The sequence below is a fragment of the Macaca fascicularis genome, chromosome 13, assembly GCF_037993035.2.
Source record: "Macaca fascicularis isolate 582-1 chromosome 13, T2T-MFA8v1.1".
NCBI classification, from domain to species: Eukaryota; Metazoa; Chordata; class Mammalia; order Primates; family Cercopithecidae; genus Macaca; species Macaca fascicularis.
This window is the reverse complement of record NC_088387.1, coordinates 102357275-102369908: the sequence shown is the minus strand read 5'-3', so window position 1 is coordinate 102369908 and position 12634 is coordinate 102357275. Positions and strand designations below refer to the sequence as shown.

At 35.1% G+C, this 12634-nt stretch overlaps 1 protein-coding gene and 1 long non-coding RNA gene across 13 annotated transcripts in view; one reads left to right on the top strand and one right to left on the bottom strand.

Annotated features, from left to right (window-relative positions):
- WDR35 (WD repeat domain 35) overlaps positions 1-12634 on the bottom strand; it is an 81023-nt gene that overhangs the window by 12846 nt on the left and 55543 nt on the right. For 5 of the 12 annotated variants that reach the window (XM_065527366.1, XM_005576481.5, XM_065527367.2 and 2 more), the window contains 7 exons: positions 12258-12390; positions 10195-10305; positions 9072-9236; positions 8058-8198; positions 7187-7343; positions 1997-2237; positions 1498-1662 (listed from right to left, as the gene is read on the bottom strand). In XM_065527366.1, the coding sequence (XP_065383438.1) occupies positions 1512-1662; positions 1997-2237; positions 7187-7343; positions 8058-8198; positions 9072-9236; positions 10195-10305; positions 12258-12390 (1099 nt within the window). In that variant the 3' untranslated portion in view covers positions 1498-1511. Of the gene's footprint in view, positions 1-1497; positions 1663-1996; positions 2238-5010; positions 5162-7186; positions 7344-8057; positions 8199-9071; positions 9237-10194; positions 10306-12257; positions 12391-12634 lie in introns of those variants that run through there. The other 7 variants (XR_012422650.1, XM_074012280.1, XM_074012281.1 and 4 more) reach the window with 4 other exon arrangements.
- LOC135966871 (uncharacterized) overlaps positions 3948-12634 on the top strand; it is a 38906-nt gene continuing 30219 nt past the window's right edge. Inside the window, exon 1 of the long non-coding RNA XR_010580557.2 lies at positions 3948-4004. This is a non-coding gene — a long non-coding RNA (uncharacterized lncRNA). The remainder of the gene's footprint in view (positions 4005-12634) is intronic.

Genomic DNA, 12634 nt, shown 5'->3' with positions numbered 1-12634 from the left:
CCACTATTAGGGGAAAGCTTATGTGACAGAGTGTGAGTCAGGACATAAAAACATTACATAACCTATGATTCAGGTGTTGTGGTCTTTCCACCTCACTGGCACGCTACACTAACAGTGTTAATCTATCATTGCTTTCTCCTTGTTCCTCACTGTGTATTGCAAATTGGTTTAATAAACCAATGTATTTTGAGAATTTTTATTTGGTTTGTAAGGCTTTCTGTTCCTTGACCTCTGGGATAGCTTGCTAGGTAATGTATTTAGAGGCTACCATTGTACAAAGGTAATTTTCCACAAGGTACATGAAGAGAGACAGAGACCTCAAAGACTTCTGGTCTCCTCTTTGTATTTAGGCCTATGAGCTCACTATCTATCCTAAGCTCATCTAGGCTCTAAATCTCTTCTCATAGCTCACTATTCCCAATCTGCAACATGCTGAACTTGCCTTGGTCTCTACAAGACAAAAACATCAGATTGAGAAAGTGTATTGTAGCTGCAATAACAAAGTTGCGTATCTCTATGTATTGCCTCTACTAAAGGTAAGCCAAACCTCAATAAAATAATCTTGATGAAATAGTGCAAAGTTCTGTCTTTAGCCACAAAATGGGAATTCATGAGAAATAAACAGAGAACATTATTTGCTATATAAAAGACATAAGAAATGGTCCATTACAGATCACAACTGTTTATCTTCTAAATTAATAATCCATGAAAACAGATGCATATCAAGAAAGAATCACTCCCTCAACAATACTTGTGTAAATAAAGGGTCCAGCTTAGTGACAATGTTTCAATAGAAGCTATAACTACAAAATGGGTATTTTTGTTTGTTATTTTCATTATAAATAGAGCCAAGTTTTCTGCACAATCATATGAAAGTGTAAATTCCAAATGCCATCTCTTGAATGAAACTAAAAGGACAGGTTTTAAAATAGAGGAATAGGGCTATTAGAAACAATTTAGATTGTAAAAAATGTCTTAAAATGCCATCGCCTCACTTCTGAATATATAATAAAGAAGACATTCAACGCTTATTTAATTAACTATGGCTACAGAGAAAGCTCATTTCGCTATTACAATTGTTTAACTTCCTTGTAACATGGGTTATAAAAATTCTCTAAATTCAACTTTGCCCCACTCCCATGCCTCCCCTGCTCCCCACTCCCTTCAAGATTTTTTAATGAATTCAGTTACCTTGACATTGTGAGAAAAATATTTATTTGGAATATTCCCATGGTATCATGTAACCAAATACAAGATAGACAAAAGAGAGAGGCAGACAGAAAATATGGTTGATTTTCATACATTTATATGAAAATCAGCCTTATTATTTCACAGTTGTATTGCTTTAAAAAATTATTTTATTAACATGTATTTTGTGCAAAAATTCAACTATAAATAATGAGGCTTATTTTCATACAAAACTCATAGAAATAAACCTTATTACACATACAGCATATAGCCATGTATATATGTTACCTATATTTTACAGTTACATACAGTTTATCATTCCTTTAAGCCACTGGACTATGGCATAAGGGGCAGAAGCTGTAGTGGCTTATTTCCTGGGCAAGGACACCATGCTTGCATACACTGCACATCCAGAATTGATACTCAGTGATCGGGCTTCCTGTGGCAACGCATGTTGGCAGTTTCCCTTCTCCACTGTAAAACAAGGGGAGAAACAATTCATTATACTTTAAAACTTCTCATTAGTCTAACTTAATTTATTTAATACACTTAAAAAAACCTAAAGAATAAAAATTCCAAGATTAATGTCAAATACTTTCATTTAAAAAAGTTTTTTCAAGAAAAAACCTTTCTTACAATGAAAAAATAAAAGCATGAATACACTTGTAAGAATAAATAAAATAGGGTATAATGTTAATGTGAATTGCTTCAAAATTTAGTGCTTTACTTCCTACATTAAACATTGTACATCTAGAAATCCAAGCTTCTAATAAGGTAGAATGACATCCACTAATTAAAATTAGCCTACCCTTCCATAAGGCTGTCCAATTCAGGTTTTCTGTTATCTTTTGAAGTATGTTTGGTGAATATTTCTAAAGCGAGGTCTTCATACTGCTGTTTCTGTTCTGAACTGAGGGTCTCTAAAGATTTAAGTTTAATGAAAGCTTTTGAACAAGTCCCAAAGGCTCTGCTGGCACATGCGCAGAGTGCTAGCAGAGAGTAGATCTCCACAGGAGGGATGATGTCTTCATAGTCTTTCAGATGAAGAGCTAAGAAAACAGGACAATGTGGGTTTTTAAAAATAATTATTATGGTATTATAAACATGCATAAGGAAGAATCTAAGTTAAGGTGTTTTCGTTGAACTTGCATGAACAAACTGAAAGCAAACAGTGTTGAGAGATGGGAGCGCTAGGAGGAGGAACTAGGCTACATGATATCCAAGGGTCTGTGAAGCTGGCTAACAGCTCATCCTGTGAAAAGAACCACCACCAAATGCTACACATGGCTGTGCCAGCTCAGAAATACACACACACACACACACACACACACACAATTTTGGTGTCAATTTTTCTTCAATTTATGTTAGAAATTTCTGTGGCACTTCAGAAACAGCAAATGAGTATTATACTATGTTAGTCATAAACTGCAAGATAATACCAGGTTTCCTTTTGTTAAAAAAAAAAAAAGCAAAACAATATAAGCAAAACAGTATAAAATAATATGTTTTTTTCTTTGTGTTTCTTTGGACAGATCATTGCTTTTGTATTACTGATTTTGTTGTTTGTCTCACTGAAACAATAGGATTTTGTGAAAAAGTGAAAATGAGTCTCCAAGTTGTCAGTTCAGACAATTCGAGTTACAGCATCTTATTTGCAATTATACTGGAGATAAAAATCTTTCTTTAAAATGCACTATAGACTTGGGCCTGTCGGGGGTGGGGACTAGGGGCGGCATAGCATTAGGAGAAATACCTAATGTAGATGACGGTTGAGGGGTGCAGCAAACCACCATGGCACATGTATACCTATGCAACAAACCTGCACGCTCTGCACATGTACCCCAGAACTTAAAGTATAATTTAAAAAATGCAGACAATATTCGATTTAATATTAAGACAATATTAGACTTGACATTAGATTTATAACCAATTTGTATCTTTTTCTTCTCTAGACCTTGGAATCTTAAAAATACTTTGTTATAGTATGTCAAAAATTTCATAAAACAAGCTTAAAACAATATATTCAAGTGTTTTACAATCAGAATCCTATAAACTGGTTCTGGGGTCAAGTATTTACAACAAAGTTTAGTAGAATAAATGTATATAAAATGTAATCATTCAGTTATAATAAACAATATCCTCTAATTTCATATCCAAAGCATAATAGGTTCAAGGGTAATACTTTACAGGTCATACATTGTTTCAGATCATTTTACCACTGACAAAAAAAAAAAATGAGGCATATAGAGATCTTCACCCAGTAGGTGAAGCATCTCAAGTTAAAGATCTAACTGTTCTTTTAAGTCTAAAAATGGTGTATAAATTGAATACGATACAGCTATTTTAAAAAGTGTATAATTTATATCATATACTAGTCAAAACTAAATGAAGGTCAGTTATAAAATAAACAAATAGAAAAATAATTTTTATATATAATAACCAATTAGAAAAAAAATTATACAACCTCATTGTTAATGACAACAATGTTATCATTAACATTGTTAATGTTAGGAATAAACTGAAAAATAAACGTTTAGAGCCAACAAGAAGAAAACTACAAATCTTTAGAAACACAGATACACAAGTGATTTCTAAAATGGACATTTCTGACAAATATCACATGTTCTCACTCATATGTGGGATCTAAAAAAGTTGACCTTGCAGAGCTTGCAGTGAGCCGAGATTGCGCCACTGTACTCTAGCCAGGGCGACAGAGCAAGACTCTGTCTCAAAAAAAAAAAAAAAAAAAAAAAAAAGTTGACCTTGGCTGGCAACATGGCCGAATAGGAACAGCTCCCAGCAAGATCGACGCAAAGGTGAGTGATTTCTGCATTTCCAACTGAGGTATCAGGTTCATCTCATTGGGACTGATTGGACAGTGGGTGAAGCCCAAGGAGGATGAGCCAAAGCAGGGTGGGGCGTCACCTAACCTGGGAAGTGCAAGGGCATGGGGAAATAAATCCCTCTCCCAGCCAAGGGAAGCCATTAGGGACTGTACCATGCACTCCAGCCCAGATACTGCACTTTTAACACAGTCTTCACAACCTGCAGACCAGGAGATTCCTTCCGGTGCCCATGCCACCAAGGCCCTGGGTTTCCAGCACAAAACTGGGCGGCCATTTGGGCTGACACCAAGCTAGCTGCAGGAGTTTTTTTTCATACCCCAGTGGCACCTGGAACACCAGCGAGACAGAACCGTTCACTCCCCCGGAAAGGGGGCTGAAGCCAGGGAGCCAAGTGGTCTGGCTCAGCAGGTCCCACCCCCACGGAGCCCAGTAAGCTCAAGATTCACTGGCTTGAAAGTCTCGTGGTTAGCACAGCAGTCTGAGCTCAACCTGGGATGCTTGAGCTTGGTGGGGGAAGGGGCATCCACCATTGCTGAGGCTTAAGTAGGTGGTTTCACCCTCACAGTGTAAACAAAGCTGCTGGGAAGTTGAAACTGGGCGGAGCCCACCCCAGCTCGGCAAGGCCCCTGCAGCCAGACCGCCTCCTCTCCAGGCAGGACAACTCTGAAAAAAAGCCAGCAGCCCCAATCAGGGACTTATAGATAAAACTTCCACCTCCCTGGGACAGAGTACCTGGGGGAAGGGGCGGTTGTGGGCGCAGCTTCAGCAGACTTAGATGTCCCTAACTGGCAGCTCTGAAGACAGCAGTGGATCAACCAGCACAGCGTTCGAGCTCTGATAAGGGACAGACTGCCTCCTCAAGTGTGTCTCTGACCCCCGTGTATCCTGACTAGGAGACATCTCCTAGTGGGTCCCTGACCCCCACGTATCCTGACTAGGAGACACCTCCCAGTAGGGGCCAACAGAGACCACATACAGGAGAGCATTGGCTGGTATCTGGCAGGTGCCCCTCTGGGACAAAGCTTCCAAAGGAGGAATAGGCAGCAATCTCTGCTGGTCTGCAGCCTCCACTGGTGATATCCAGGCAAACAGGGTCTGGAGTGGACCTCCAGCAAACTCCAGCAGACCTGCAGCAGAGGGGCCTGACTGTTAGAAGGAAAACTAACAAACAGAAAGGAATAGCATCAACATCAACAAAAAGGATGTCTACTCAGAGACCCCATCCAAAGGTCACTGACTTCAAAGACCAAAGGTAGATAAATCCATGAAGATGGGGAGAAACCAGCACAAAAAGGCTGAAAATTCCAAAAACCAAAATGCCTCTTCTCCTACAAAGGATCACAACTCCTCACCAGCAAGGGAACAAAACTGGATGGAGAATGAGTTTGATTAATTGACAGAAGCAGGTTTCAGAAGGTGGGTAATAACAAACTCCTCCCAGCTAAAGGAGCATGTTCTAACCCAATGCAAGGAAGCTAAGAACCTTGAAAAAAGGTTAGACGAATTGCTAACTAGAATTACCAGTTTTGAGAAGAACATAAATGACCTGATGGAGCTGAAAAACACAGCACAAAAACTTTGTGAAGCATACACAAGTATCAATAGCCAAATTGATCAAGCAGAAGAAAGGATATCAAAGATTGAAGATCAACTCAATGAAATAAAGCAAGAAAACAAGATTAGAGTAAAAAGAGTGAAAAGACGTGAACAAAGCCTCAAGAAATACGGGACTATGTGAAAAGGCCAAATCCACGTTTGATTGGTGTACTTGAAAGTGATGGGGAGAATAGAACCAAGCTGGAAAACATTCTTCAGGATATTATCCAGGAGAATTTCCCCAACCTAGCAAGGCAGGCCAACATTCAAATTCAGGAAATATAGAGAACACCACAAAGATACTCCTTGAGAAGAGCAACCCTAAGACACATATCGTCAGATTCACCAAGGTTGAAATGAAGGAAAAAATGTTAAGGGCAACCAGAGAGAAAGGTCGGATTACCCAAAAAGGGAAGCCCATTGGACTAACAGCAGATCTCTCGGCAGAAACCCTACAAGCCAGAAGAGAGTGGGGGCCAATATTCAACATTCTTAAAGAATTTTCAACCCAGAATTTCATATCCAGTCAAACTAAGCTTCATAAGCAAAGGAGAAATAAAATCAATGTGCAAAAATAACAAGCATTCCTCTACCCCAATGTCATGACAGTGCTTGCCACAGCCAAGCTGAAAGACCAGTAATGATTTAGTCATTCATATGCTTTGGCTTATAACATAATTATCATAATTACACTCTCTGGAGTTCATATATCTAAACTCTAGAATATTGTTATTGTTAAGAAGAGATTGAGATCCTGATTACTACATGTAAATAATCTTCTATCAATTACAGTACACAAATACCATGCAATATTAGGTAGAATGTTTACACAGATCTCTGTTTAAGAATGAGGAAAGAACTATAATATACTGCTGAGGGGAAAAAATCATAATCCTGTATGTAGAAACATCTAAAAGGAAGTTTCCCCAAACCTTAGCAACGATTACCTCTGAGTTATAGGATTATTTTATAAATTATTAGATTATTTTACTTTTTCTTCATATTTTTGTTTTGGTTGAAATTATTAAAGTATCACTTTTATAAAACACAAGATAAATGCTATAGCAATGTATATGTAAAATATGGAAATATTTTAAAACATGGTTTTGAAAAAGTACATAAAAGTATGCCATGTTATACTCCCAATATTGTAAAGAATAAAATTATCTTAATGTATGTATTAAATATATTTTATGATTTTAAATATATGTATTAAGTATATTTAATATATACATGTATATATATTTTTCTCCAAAAAAATACTTGGCTATGAAGTATTTGAATGGCTAGCCATATGAATGCTATACACGTTCTTTTTGCTTATCTCAAATTTCTGACGTTTCTGTGAACTATGTGTTTTCTCTGCATTAAAAAAAAAACTTCAAAAATGGGTATGCATAAGACAAATTATATATAGCATAATCTCAAACGTAAGAAAATAAATCCATAGGAAAAAATGTTATTGAAGGCCACATAAAGGCAAATTGAAGAAGCTGGCCCTTCACACTCAATTTATAATATTCAGACATACTATACACATTAGGTGACATGCCCACCTGTCTTCAGTGCAGTGTCCACATATCCCTCATAGAGCTGCCTCTGTGCAAGTATAAAGAAGTGGTAAGCCTCTGCCCCTCTCCATGCATTATCTGTGAAACGATCTGTTGTAGACAGAACTTCCTCTTCCAGCAAACCAGCCAAAGCAGAAGTGGCCTACAAGTAAAGTCAGCCCACACTTTGCATCAGTACAAACACACACACAGCATCAACTCCCGAATAACAACAGTCATTAAAGTATCTAAACGAGCAGATTTTATCATTACTAAACTATGATTACAGACTTTTTTTTAAGAGATGAGGTATTACTGTCACCCAAGCTGGAATGCAGTTGCATGGTCATAGCTCACTGCAGTCTCAAACTCACGGACTCAAGTGATCCTCCCACCTAAGCCTCCCTAGTCACTGAGATTACTGGTGTGAGCCACTGCACCCAAAACAGACTTAATTTTTTAGTATAATTCATAGTTTGTTAAACTGGTATGAATAAATTTTAAAATATAACTAATTAGATTTTAAGTTAATCAGACATTCTTTTACGCATTAAAATAATATATCTAGGAAAGTTTTAAAACTCACTGATGAGAAAGGAGGATTTCCCAGGTAAGTAAAATTTTTTAACAAAAATAAGACATTAAAGCAAAGACTACAGATTAGTATTATAGAAAAACAATTTCAATATTTCTAGGTAGAAATTTCTAAATTTGAATACTAATTCTAAATCAGTCATTATTTTTCTTCATATCATTTAAAGAAACAAATGCAGACACGCAAATTAAATGACCTGTCCGTAAGAGAAGTTTGACAGTCTCTTTCTCTTTTTTCTTAAACACTTCGGATGATTTAATGTTATTTAACCTGCTACTTTACCTCTGAACTTTTTCCTTTAACTTTTCCTCGCTGGGCATTCTTCATCTGTTCATGATATTGCTCTATAAGTAAGGCTGAGAGTACATAGAGCTTCTTGACACGTAAAGGTTTACTTCCTTTCTTTGCCTCTTCATCTGCAATCTTAAACATTTTTAAAAATTGAGGGAAGTTACTTCTTATCTATATTTGTACAAATATAATCATTTCCAAAACTAACAAATTTGATTCCCTAAAAAAGGAGGAAAATCAGTAAGATGGAATATAAATACCACCTATTTAAGATAAATATTTTAAAACCTATCTTCGTTTCATTAGTACCTATACATATTTAGTTCTTTCCTTAGTGTTTAGCCCTAGGAGTTGCAACTCAGATCACTCTTAGAAAATGAGAGGTGCTGTTAGATAACTACATCAGAATAAAGAAAGTGTTGATGAAATGCTGGTATTTTCCATAACACAAAGATTTTTAAAATAATGTTCCAAGTACACAAAGAAATCATGGTGTTAACACGGTGCATTCTTCAGAAGCTGAAACTTATTTAAATGATTTTGAGAGAAATTTTTCCTTTTTCATTAAATTAAACGGGAATAGAATAGAACGTAAAATGTGTATACATTAATACTATACTAATTATCTTCCCTCCAAATAAATATTATGTAAAGTGTAATATTTAAAACTTGTACATTTAAAACAACTCAAAACTCTATTATCAACAAAATTTAATTCCCTGTTGTAGAAATTTGTACTTTGTAGTTTCAGCACTTTCTTTAACTCTTTGTTAACTCCAGTATTCAACATACAATTGTTTAGGTATTAGTAAGTTGCTAATATTAATAAACATCTTTGTTGGTAAAAGGCAGTAACACTAAAATAATGTATACAGAAGCAATAAAACCAGAGTGGTTTTTTTGTAATAAATATTTGTTTCCAAAGAAAATGGAGAATGTGCTCTTTCATATATTAAAATATTGTGACTGGAACAAATCAAATATTCACCAAGATTTTTACATTACCTTAAACATTAGTTTAGCAGCATCAAAAAAGTAATTGGCTTTCCGATAGAGTTCTATGGCATCAAGAGTTTTATTCTTTTCCAGTAAATGAGATGCATACCTAGCTAATAGAGATCCAATTTCTTTCATACTATGATTTTGAGCCAATTCAACAGCTTTGTTCCACTAGGAGAAAAATTACACCATTCAGTCACGCAAGTATTTACAGTCACATATATCATAAAATTCACACAAGAAAGCTTTAACTTTATAATAAAAGCCCAATTTCCAAATTAAAAATGGTTATATTTTTAAAATAGCATTTAAAATCACAGCAACACAAGTTCTATAAGCATACGTCAAAATGATTAAGTGAACTCTAAGACTCTGATTTGCTTAAGAAATACATGTGAAAATGAAAGTTTCAAAGTTTATAATTATATTAATCTTGTAATTCTCATCTTACAAAACGTCAAGCAAGAAAAAGATATACTTGTTTACATTGTATAATAAAACAAAATATGCAATTTCAGTTGTGAAAAAATCCTACCAGATTTGACATTTAAAAATTATTTTTATAAAGCAAATGAGGTTTTTAAAATACTTTAAGAAAAATATTAAAAGAATACATTGATTGTCAATAGTTTCTGTAATAACTCTGTACTTTTAGTTTAATTTCAGCTCTTAAAAATATCAAATGTATGTTTTCTATAAAGGAAAAGGAAAACAGATTTGCCAAAATAAATATTGATAAAGTAACTCGATTCCTTCCTCAGGCAATGACCGACTATTAACTGGTCCTTCTTTGGAAACAAAACCCAACCCTAATAAAATGCAGAAAATTATGAAATTACTTCCAGACAAAAACTTGCCAGACTAAAAGCACAGGGTTTGTTCATGCTCCCATACTGAGCTGGCTATAAGTGGGTCACCCCTCACGGTAGCACTTTAAGAGATAAGTGTAACTTTCTTGGTCCTCAATTAAGAGAATACCTGCCTGGCTCCTTTCATAAAATTCATGTCAGGCTCTCCAACCCTTACATTGCCAATAATCTTTAAAAGATCACTAGGGTGACTTTAATTTGGCTTGACTTAAAAATTCCTAAGACAACAAGCTGCACAGACAGAAAGTTTCAGTTCCTACTTGGTTGAGATGTACGCAGGTATCTACCGCTGCCTTTGGTTGATTACATTTCAAAAATGCAGTCACTGCTTGTTCACACATCCCAACTCTGACAAACATTTGTGCTATTTCCTGTACAAACAAAACAATACTATCAGATTTCATAGAGCAAAGGAATTACTTATATTTTAATTTAACAAAACTCCGTAGGGACGTATGAGTATTAAATTTACTGGTAGTTACAGATTTTTCTTGTAAACAGACGCAAGGGCAGAGGGTACAATTGAGAACGGATGCTAAGGCCTCACTTCTATAAAACCAGAGCTTCACTGGCTCAAGCTGTGGATGTGATTTTTAACAAGGCCCTGAAGACACTGCACTCCTTTCTTTTCTCAGTTCAGTAGCTAGTACACAGAAATGTCAAGCTCCAAAACAAATCCCCCACAACTGCGTGAAAAAAACCTTTATGTCAATTGGTGGTATACTCAGGGCTAATTATTAACTAGAGACTTAAGGGAAATCTCACATCCATAGAGTTCTCAAATACCTCTGTAAAGAAATGTCCTAGAGAAGTCTGCCATTAATCAATTCAGGAAGCTAGACCCAAAACAGAGCTCCCTTGGAAAGTGGTGGCAGTAAGGAAGAACCACCACCACCACCACCACCACCACCACCACCACCACCACCACAAATCTTACTTGTTCAGCTGCACTGGCCATTTTCAGAACACCATTTTTTTTCTTTCAGAATATCTAATTAGCCAGAGGTCTTCCCTCCCCAACCCTTCTACAATATTTTTAGAAGTATGAAAATATATTTTATATCCAACTATCTTTTTAAAAGCAATGCTTATATTTTTCTGATTATAAGGGAATATATTCTAATTGTAAAAAAAAAAATTACAAAACATGAAAAAGTGAAATTACTCATAATCTTATCATTTATAAGAAACCTCTCTCAATAGTCTGGTGTAATTTCTTAACATCTTTGTCCTATGAATATATATGTATATGTTTATGTTGTACACAATCATACAATACATAATTTTGTATCCCGTATTTCCTATTTAAATATTATGTACACTTTCCCACAATATTAAAAATTCCTCTATAACTCTATTTAAAACTTATAATACTAAAATCTTTACTATTTTAGTTATTTAATTATTATTATAGTTATAATTACTTAGTATTTACTCAGCAATATTACTATTCTGGATACCCTACAGCAAAATGTTCGTTGGCGTCATAAGACACATCTAACAGACAACACTAATGGAGGATACACTCTTCGCTATACCCCAGGGTTCTGAGTAATTTCAGTTTCTTTCCTACTCAAGAAAACCCATAGGATTGAAAATAAGGGGGAGTGAAAATACCATTACAGAGATAACTGCTCAAATTCACAATAGGGAAAACTGAATTGCCATAATTCTATACTTATCTATTAGCTAATAGGCAAAATCTTTGAAGTAGAACTCACAACTGATATACGTTCAGACTCTGCAGTTGAGAGCCGCCAGCTGTACAAGTATTGTACAGCTCAGTGATTTACATATTAAACACATAAAATACAAACTTATTTACAGTATTCAACAATTAATTAAGAGGCTCTAAAAGAACATTCGAAAGCAAGAGAACTCTTTCGATTTCTCTTTTAACTTGAAATACTTTATTGTTATATAACATAATAAAAGTTGAGCAATCATTTTAAACTTAAGTTACAGCAAATTTCAAACAATTTCAGATTATTTTGAAGCAAATCTCTAGCAACATATCATTTCGTCTGTAAATATTTCATGTATTCAGCTAACATTTAAAAAGCAACTTTATAAATCTTAACAGACAACATGAGACTGTGATAATGTTAAAGTAGTAGGAATGTGACTGACTTTCCCCCTCCATTTTCAAGCATTCTATATAATTTATATATTGTTTTATAATTAAAAGCATCATTCCATGTCTAAGAAACTGTAAAATTATAGATTTTTAATTTTCTTTATTGTGGGAGATATTTCCTGACTATAACATAAAATTTTATAAAGTAACCTAACAATTCCAAAACCTAAAGTTTGCAATACCTACTGGAAGTAACTTGTGGTTTTCTGGAAGCGAAACGGCAAGGTTCTCTAATCCCTCATAATCCTCTAACATATAGTAACATTCAGCTAAGCGTTCCTGGTTCCGCCCTTGTACATAATATTGTACAGCATTCAACCTACAGAAAGAAAAAAGGAAAAACTTTTAGAACTAATGTGAATCTCCTGATAAATAAGCCCTTTCAACCAAAATGTTCCTTCATCAGAATTCCCAGTGCTAGTATTACTGTTCATTATCTTCAGCTCCAGAGTAACTTTCAAACATATAAATGGGGAAAAAAATCTAAAGCATATTCTAGTTGTAACATTCCTTGGCTATTCTTAAGAAATACCACTGCTTTACTCCCAAACACCGACATAAAT